Source organism: Centroberyx gerrardi, chromosome 14 (assembly GCF_048128805.1).
Source record: "Centroberyx gerrardi isolate f3 chromosome 14, fCenGer3.hap1.cur.20231027, whole genome shotgun sequence".
Classification (NCBI taxonomy): domain Eukaryota; kingdom Metazoa; phylum Chordata; class Actinopteri; order Beryciformes; family Berycidae; genus Centroberyx; species Centroberyx gerrardi.
The window spans coordinates 3,737,007-3,746,163 of NC_136010.1; the positions used below are offsets into that span (position 1 = coordinate 3,737,007).

The 9,157-nt window shown below is 40.7% G+C and overlaps 1 protein-coding gene across 3 annotated transcripts; it reads left to right on the forward strand.

The window, feature by feature from the left end:
• Positions 1 to 551: 551 nt before the first annotated feature.
• Positions 552 to 8,613, forward strand: LOC139924667 (ER membrane protein complex subunit 3). Of its 3 annotated transcripts, none has more exons than XM_078288331.1 (10): positions 552 to 609; positions 1,913 to 2,112; positions 3,176 to 3,233; positions 3,540 to 3,633; positions 3,799 to 3,903; positions 4,442 to 4,523; positions 5,511 to 5,590; positions 5,838 to 5,920; positions 7,069 to 7,597; positions 7,922 to 8,613. In XM_078288331.1, the coding sequence occupies exons 2-9, from the start codon at positions 1,958 to 1,960 to the stop codon at positions 7,195 to 7,197; spliced, it is 786 nt and encodes a 261-aa protein (XP_078144457.1). In that variant the 5' UTR covers positions 552 to 609; positions 1,913 to 1,957; the 3' UTR covers positions 7,198 to 7,597; positions 7,922 to 8,613. The 3 variants fall into 3 exon arrangements, with proteins under 3 accessions (XP_078144457.1, XP_078144459.1, XP_078144458.1); XM_078288333.1 differs by having other exon boundaries at positions 557 to 613; positions 1,915 to 2,112; XM_078288332.1 differs by lacking the exon at positions 552 to 609 and adding an exon at positions 850 to 962 and having other exon boundaries at positions 1,915 to 2,112.
• The last annotated feature ends 544 nt before the right edge of the window (positions 8,614 to 9,157 follow it).

Sequence of the window (9,157 nt, forward strand, 5' to 3'; positions counted from 1 at the left end):
TTTCACTCAACTGTAGGGGCTTTTAATTTGAAAGGTAAGTGAGATTTGCTGACAGCCTGATATGATATGACATGCTATGATATATGATATGATATGATATGATATGGTATGATATGATATGATATGATATGATATGATATGATATGATATGATATATATTGTGAAGTGATATAACTACTTAGGCCTGCTGTGATTTCTACTATGAATTTTGTCATATAGATTTATATCAGGCTAAAAAAGTGGGTACTTCCCAAATTGTATTATATAGTATATTTTTTGTTATTTCTCCTTTATTTAACCAGGTGAATCCCATTGAGATGTCCATCTCTTTTGCAAGGAGCCCTGGCCAAGAGAGCTATAAGCAGATATTACAATATAAATTACAATACAAAACCACAAAGTTACACAGTATACATCCAAGTATAGTATAGAATAGTATATTATAGTATAGTGTAGGGTAGTGTAGTGTAGTGTATATTATATTTTATTATATTGGGACTGTCACGTGTTCAATGTTACTCCTGGAACAGGAAGTCGTTTCTTCTTCGGCGAAACTTTACCTCGTCAACGGAACGTGTTTGTTGCTAATTTACAAACTTCATAAATGTGGTAAGTTACGTGACGTTAATTTGAGACATATAATGTGAAATATTCTCTATAATAGACAATGTCGGACGAAGTCTGTCAAATAAACTGCCATGGTTATTTTGTTCGTATATATGTTGGCAAATATAGTTCAAAGGTGAAAGGTAACTAGCTAAGTTAGCCGGCTAGCGTCGTTAGCCAACTTTCTAACTTGCCTCCCAGTGAAGCTGTAATGTTAACGCTAGCTAGCTGCTCATAATGACTTTCATTAGGACTTTTTCGTCTTGGCTGAACTTATCCCATTAAAGAGAACATCAGTCTTGTTCAGAAGCGCTGCCGCTGTCCCGGGTCGCTGCAGCATATGCTCAAGTCCTGTGGTGAGTCCTGTCAGGCCTGTGGGACATTACAAGTCTTTCCATGCTGACAGCTCGGTCAGGACAGGACGGCAGGTCTTCCTGTCCGGGCCAGGCTTTAGGAAGGAAACAGTTCCTAAATATACGTAAAGAATATGGAGAGCAATATGCGTAGTCGTCTGTCTGCCATGTGTGTCACATGTCCTGCAGTGTCCCTTTGCACTGAATGTGAGGTCCTGTGTGTCAGTCTGTCTGTACTGCTGTGTCAGTCTGTTAGAGTCTGTTGTCCTGCACCAGGTGTCTCAGGGTTTGGGGTCAAGTCAGGAATGAACTCTTGACAAAAACCTCCAGGAAACAGAACTGGAATTGAATTGAAACTTCAGGAAGTTGAATTCAATGAAATTCTGTGACATTCCATGTTTTTTCTTCCCACATATCTGAGATTACACACAGTGTTATATATTATCAATACTGAATATCATAAAATGTTAAAGGTTCCTTTCAGCTGGTATTTAATGCAGAACATGTCATGGTAATCCATACATTATGATTGAATGTGTTTGATTTGTTGAACTTTTATTTGATTCATAATGTTTGATTTATAATGTTCAGCGAGTCGAGACAAACTCTCTTCGAAGTGGAATTTAATGGAATTTAATGGGATTCACTTCTGTTTCCTGTCATTCCAATTCAGTTCACATTCTGTTTCCTTACAACAGGAATTGAATACTTGAATAATTTTTTGGGGCATCCCAATAGTCAAATTTAAAGATAGTAAATACATGCAGAAAATATTGTGTATCCGTAGTATCAGTCCAAAAATATCTCTCTGCACCAGTGTCACTAAGTTTCCCTTAACGATTGTTACAGTGTTTCTGTTTCTGATTTTGATGTCATCACTTCCTGTAGATTCTGACAAATCTCTCCTCCACTCTCTCTTTCCTCTCTCTCTCTCCTCTCTCTCCCTCGGTCAGAGCTTCTCCCTCTGTGTGTGTGTGTGTGTGTGTGAACAGAGAGCCATGGCCGGTCCGGAGCTCCTGCTGGACTCCAGTATTCGGATGTGGGTCGTCCTGCCCATCGTCTTCATCACCTTCTTCGTGGGCATCATCCGTCACTACGTCACCCAGCTGCTGCACAGCGACAAGAAGGTGGACATGGAGCAGGTTTCTGACAGGTAGACATGTAAAAAAATTAATGTGAATACATTTTAAAATGAGTTAGATTTATTGTTTGTATCACACAGTACCTGTTGTGAAAATGCTCTGAACTTCTGTCATTATACCTTTAAAAAATACCCCCCATACCTAAAATGTTAAAACTTGAACTGAAACTAAAAACTAAACTAAACATTTCTAAAAAATAAAAACGAATGAAAAATCCCAAACTATAATAACCTGCTGAGTTGCATTTTCAAAGCTGCGATTTGAATCTCATTTCAAACCATCTGTGAATCTGGTTTAAATCCAACCTGAAAGATCGGATTCCATGTTTGTTTTTTTGCTGTTGAGACTTAAAGGGTAACTTCGGTATTTTTCAACCTGGACCCTATTTTCCCATCTTTTTGTGTCTAAGTGACTAAAGGGGACAACAATTTTTGAAATTGGTCCAGGCTCAGATTGTTATTATAAGTGTCTGACAACATTATGGAAAGGACCCTACAGAGAAATGAAACGTTTTTCTTTACCTTTCGCTTGATCCGGTCTGTGTGTAACTTCCTGCAGCAACTCAACTCTCGCGAGACTTGAGCGAGACTTGGTTACACACAGACCGGATCAAGCGAAAGGTAAAGAAAAACGTTTCATTTCTCTGTAGGGTCCTTTCCATAATGTTGTCAGACACTTATAATAACAATCTGAGCCTGTCAGTGGCAAAAACAAGAACTTTTAGTGGACGTACATTGACGGTGAGATTTGCCCCGTCGGATTACATTGCGGCTCGTTCCGCGGCTGCCGGCTGAAGCGATCTCGCTCAATACTGGACCAATTTCAAAAATTGTTGTCCCCTTTAGTCACTTAGACACAAAAAGATGGGAAAATAGGGTCCAGGTTGAAAAATACCGAAGTTACCCTTTAAGCCAAACAATAAAACTCAAGTGTGAAAAAAATCAGACTTGAGCTGCCTGTGTGAACATTAACCAGTTGACTGATTGGCAGACTGCAGAGTCTTGTGGATCTGTTTTGCCTGTTGATCATGGTGCAGAGTGTTTAGGTGACTGTGATGTGGTGTCTCCTGTCCAGCCAGGTGCTGCTGCGGAGCCGCATCCTCCGGGAGAACGGGAAGTACATCCCCCGACAGGTAACCGCTGGATCTGCTGCATGTCTCTTTATTACAGGCACCATGTACTCACTGTGTTGTGGGTTTGATTCCAGCTCTCACCATCCTCTCTCTCTCTTTCTCTCTCTCTCTAAATAATCAAATTCATGTTTATCCCATTGAACCAAATGGTAATGTTAGGCGTGATGTCAAACAAAACTGACATTTTCAAATAATATTCCTTAAAATATTTCATGCTTCATTTTGTTTATAGCAGAATTTACAGCAGGATTGTGTGTCATGATTTCCCCAAAGTGAGTTCTGATGTGACCGTTTTGACCGTTGCAGTCTTTCGCCATGAGGAAGCATTACTTCAACAACGTAGAGACCGGCTTCTTTAAGAAGGTCAAGAGGAAGGTCGTCCCCAAGAACCCCATGACAGGTGTGTGTGTGTGTGTGTGTGTGTGTGTATATATACATATCTATATGTGTGGGTATGTGCACATGCAAAGTTTTCACCGGCTTTTGTTTTCTCTTGCCATTCATTTATGTGCTTGGATTATATTTTGTGTGTGTGTGTGTGTGTGTGTGTGTGTCTTGGTTCCAGACACCAGCATGCTGACAGACATGATGAAGGGCAACCTGACCAACGTCCTGCCCATGATTCTGATTGGTGGGTGGATCAACTGGGCCTTCTCCGGATTCGTCATAAGTGAGTTCTTCAGCTGTCAATCATGTCAAATTGCAATATTGTGATACATGCAGACACGGCTTTTTAATTAATTTTATCATAATTTGGAATAATGCTAATTCACGAAGAATATGTAATGAAACATTTGCTTCAGTGCACAACTTGATTTGCAGCCCAGAGACTCTGTAAGGTCCGGACTAAAGAATATTGTGTTGGTGTCCATCTAAAACTGTTTTTCCTCTGATAAAAAAACTGCAGCCACTTGCGATTTGGAAGTTGCAGTAGTTTAGTTAACTCTGCAGCTCTGTCCTCTTTTTAAAGGGATTCCATGACATTTTAAAGGGACAGTAAGTAAGATTTTTACTGTGCCTTAACACAAAATGACCATAATAGCTCTATGGCAGCTCTTTTTGCCGCAACCAAACCATTGAAAATAACTGAAAAATAAGTGTGTCCAGGTGTGGGAAAACTCTTCCATCAAGCGCTTTTCTCTTACAGTCCCCTCATTCCACTGTTGTTTGTTAATGATTGTTGTTGTTGTTGTTGTTTTGTCCTGCAGCCAAGGTGCCGTTCCCCCTGACGCTGAGGTTCAAACCCATGTTACAGAGAGGGATCGAGCTGCTGTCACTGGACGCTTCCTGGTAAAACCATATGTAAAACTCAAAACACTAAAATATGGTTAGATGTTGGTTATATATGGTTCTAGATGCTGGAAACCCATTTACATTACCTTAAAATTATTATCTCGGGATACAATTCGATACATGATCTGAGGTTCAGGATTCAATACAACCAGGATACAATGTGATCAATAAAAGTTCACCGACAACAAAGTCTGACTGTGCAGAATTCTGTTTATTTCTGAGCCACAAATCTTTCTAGCGATGCCATTGGCTGCTAGAATCAAGGTCCCCACGGGTCCTTGAAATCCTTGAAAGTTTGTGAATTTGAGAAAAAAAATCAAGGCCTTGAAAGTTTTTGAAAATAGACATAAATAGACGTGGGTCATTGAAAGTGCTTGAATTTATATATTTTGTGCAAGAATAGAAATTGAAGTTCTTTTGATATTTTTTTTTTACTTAACGTTAGTAAATAGCACATTTGAGAAGTGTTCACACATTCAAGCCTCTCTCTCTTTTTAATTGTTGTCTGTGAGCTTCTGTAAAGCTGCTAGTTCTCATTATAAAAATTCTCAGTGTTGTAACAGTAATTAACCTTGATCCGTGTCTCAAACTATGCCGTGTTGGGTCCTTGAATTTGAGGGAATTGGGCCTGGAAAGTCCTTGAAAAGTCCTTGAATTTGATGTTTAAGAAGGTGTGGGAACCCTGTAGAATGTAAACAATTAAAAAATGTCATTATAAAGTGATATTATAATTTGGATGGAGAGCTTGTGAAACTGTGGTCAAGAGTCTCATTAGTGATTACTACAGCAGAATAACATGGAGCTGATATCACCATTCATTTTTCTGACCCACCATACGTATTGTCACATTTTCATATAGTGACATATTGAAATTATATGGAGGCTATCGTCCCATCCCTATTTCAGATGTTGTCTGTATAGTGTGGAGTAGCAGGAATAGCAGCTGAGATGTAATTTTGTTGTGATTGGTTGATTATTTCCCAGGGTGAGTTCAGCGTCCTGGTACTTCCTGAATGTGTTTGGATTGAGGAGCATGTACAGCCTGATCCTGGGACAGGACAACGGTGAGTTCAACCAATTTAGCTTTTTTTTTTTTGACTTGAACAGCTGATATCGTCTGCCATACGACATGTTTCATGACCCTGGAGCCAAGCCGGTCTGTTGGTAACATGTTGTGAACCGTCTACAGCTCCGAGCCTAAGAATGGGCACATTAATGATTGGCTGGACAGGTGGAGGTGTGGAGAGACAGGAGGCAGGATGTAGGTTCTTAGTATTTAGTATTTCATCTATTAAAATTGTTTGTTCCCAGCTGCTGACCAATCACGGGTCATGCAGGACCAGATGACGGGCGCTGCCATGGCGATGCCCCCTGACCCCAACAAGGCTTTCAAGGTAGAAGTCAAACAACGTTACTGTGGTCTCTGTGATTCAAACATTGGTTAATTTCTGATTCAAGGCCAGAAAACAGTGCAGGGATGTTATTTTTCATCACAGCTTGATTACAGATTACACTTTTTTGTGTTTCTGATGACAATTTGCAATCATGGTATCATGGTAGAGAACTGATCTCTTTCAGGGTTTTCTACGCAGGTCTGGAAAGGTCTGGTAAAAGAATTTGATAATCTCCAGGTGTTGAAAAGTTTGGAAATTATACTAAAAAGTTTTGTATGGCAAAAGAAATATAGATGTACTGTCCCAATATGCATACGACACATTTTCTTTTCAAATTTAGATTACATACAACTACACATTTTCTGACTCCCTCACATATTCTGATATTTGTGGCTGTGAAGAATAATCTTCATCTATTGGGTGATGCGTTACAGTATGTAGGGGCAAGATAGCTATCGGCATAATAATCATACTGCACAGCAAAATCTCAAATTAAATCAAGAAATTAAGCTGTTGGAAAAGTCTGGAATTTTGAAATTGAAAAATTTAAACCAAGTCAAGTCAGAACAAATCAAGAGTCCAGTATCAATTTAATATCTTAAAGAAAACTAAATATCTAGGACTTTTCAATGCAATATGGTTTTAATAGGATAAAAACTTGGTAAGAGCATCATGAGTTTGATTTCTATAATCAGTTTCAACTTCAATAAATTCAATCATTCCATACAAATTCAGAAAACAGAATTTAAATTCAGTCGTCCGCTGGAACAAATCTCATCACTTTCAATCTAAGTCATTTACACAAACACAAGATCTCAAGTCAAGACTTTAGAAACCTTTTCAAGTCATCAAAGTACAAGTCAGAGTCAAGTCCCAAGTCACCAGAACCCAAGTCAAGTCAAGTCTCAAGTCTTCTCTTCAAGCATCAAGTCAAGTCTCAAGCAATTAAAACTGTGACTCGAGTCCAAGTCATGACATTTCAACAGGACAGATGGCTGTTTTGAGGATCGAACCTGTGTCTTTTCAGTGACCGTGCTCTGTGTTTATTGGTGGGACTAACAAACTCTCTGTGTGTGTGTGTGTGTGTGTGTCTGTGTGTGTGTGTGTGTGTGTGTGTGTGTGTGTGTGTGTGTGTGTGTGTGTTTCAGAGTGAGTGGGAGGCGCTGGAGATCGTGGAACACAAGTGGGCCCTGGAGAACGTGGAGGAGGAGCTGATGTCCAGAGACCTCAACTTTGGAACCTTCTTCAGCCAGGACATCAAGTCCACCATGTTCTAGGACACGGGTCAGGCGGGTTCTGGAACGGCGGTTCTGAAGGTTCTAGAACACCACAGTCTTCTTTAGGAACAACAAAAAAACCTCCAGATTCTGTGTTTTCATGTTTTTCAACTGTTCTGGAATGGTTCTACACGTTCTCTAGAACAATGTCTTCTTTAAAAAAAAAAAAACAAAAAAAAAACAAAAACAGATTCTATGTTTCCATGTATTCCATGTTCTGTAACACGGGACACGCGGGTTCTGAAGGTTCTAGAACACACACCACACACAGGTTCTGTAACGATGCTGGAAGTTCTAGGACACAAGAGACACATGGGTTCTGAAACGGTCCTGAAGGATCTAGATCTGTGTCTTTCAATGTCTTCTTTAAAAAAATAAATAAAAAAAAGACAAAGCCTGCGTTCACACATAGCGGTTTTGATGTGGAAAACGCGCTGAAATTCACTTATTACAACATCCAATTTCTCCACCGGCACTTTCACTTTCTCCATATTTGTTGTTGCTATGGGAAACGGCCGGCGTCTCGGTGATCGCGTTTGGTCGGCTGGGAAAAAGCGGTTCACCTCACTCGGCGCTTTTCTGAAAAGTTGAACATTTCTCAACTTTTGAAAGCGAAAAAAACTGCAGCGCTTTTCGGGAGCGGCCGCTTCCCATTACTTTCAGTGAGAAAAGGGCGCTGGCGGTTGGGGAAAAAACGCTGTGTGTGAACGCAGCCAAACACCAGATTTTGTGTTTCCATGTTCTAGAACACACCACACACAGGTTCTAGAATAAGGTTCTACAGAAGAAAAACACCAGATAGGTATTAAGGTTTTTAAGGTTCTACAACTCTGTCTGTCTGTTTAGACACTTCCTTGTGAACAGAATAACTGATGATAGAACAGAACATGATAGAAACTTCATCCACACCACAGGTTCCACCTATAGAGCAGATGATCTGATTAGATTTTGGAGCACCTTGCTGCATAAATTTGCATATTAATGAATGAATGAATAGCAGATTTTCTCAAAACTACTCAAGTGCATATTAATGCCTCTCATGTTAAGTATGTTAACATAGTAATATTTGCTAATGAATGTGTTAATTGGCTTAATTAATGACCTAATTAGAATAAGTGGCCATGTTTAATATATCGTGGTGACTGGATATGAGGCAGCTCAAGCGCCTCTTGCTTTGAATCAGCAGATTCTCCAGCAGGGAACGTGAGGTCCACCGAGTTCTAGAGCATGGAACAGACGGGTTCTAGAATGGTTCCAAAGGTTCCAGAACCCCGTTTGGTGTTTTTTTTTAAATAAACCAGCAGATTCTACACCAGTGAGTGGAGACGTAACGATCTAAAGCCTCTTGGGAGGAAGTCCATGATCAGCAGCGTCGTTCAAGACAGCCGGGACGTTTCCAGCGGAGCTTTCACACATTCTCAGTGTGAAAGCTCCGCTGCTCCTCGCCTCCCCCCCCCCCCCCGCTCCTCGCTCCTCGCCTCCCCCGCTCCTCGCCCCCCGGCTCATCGCCCCCCCGCTCCTCGCTCATCCTTTTAACCTGCAGGACAGAAATTTCACATTTACATTTACACTGTAGTCATTTAGCTCATGCTGTTATCCAGAGCGACTTACAGTAAGGGTGCGATCACACCAACAGTTTGTTTTCTTTGGTCTGAACCGTAGCTTTCACCTCACCTTATCTTGACCTTATCTCCAGTTTGCCCTCGCTTCATTTTGTTCTGCTAGGCTTTCCAAGCAGGAACAACTGCTGGCTATCAGATGTCAACATCCGTCTCCTTCTACCCATAAACCCTTGCGTTTTGGGGTGGTTTCCTGTAATTGGTTCAGATTACATTCTCCCTCTTAACGAACCGCACCTCAGTTCTCTTGTTAGAGGACTGAGACTCTCGGTGTCATTATTTGGTGCCACCAGAGTTCAGAGGTCATCGTTCTCAGCTGGACAAACGAACCGAACTACAGG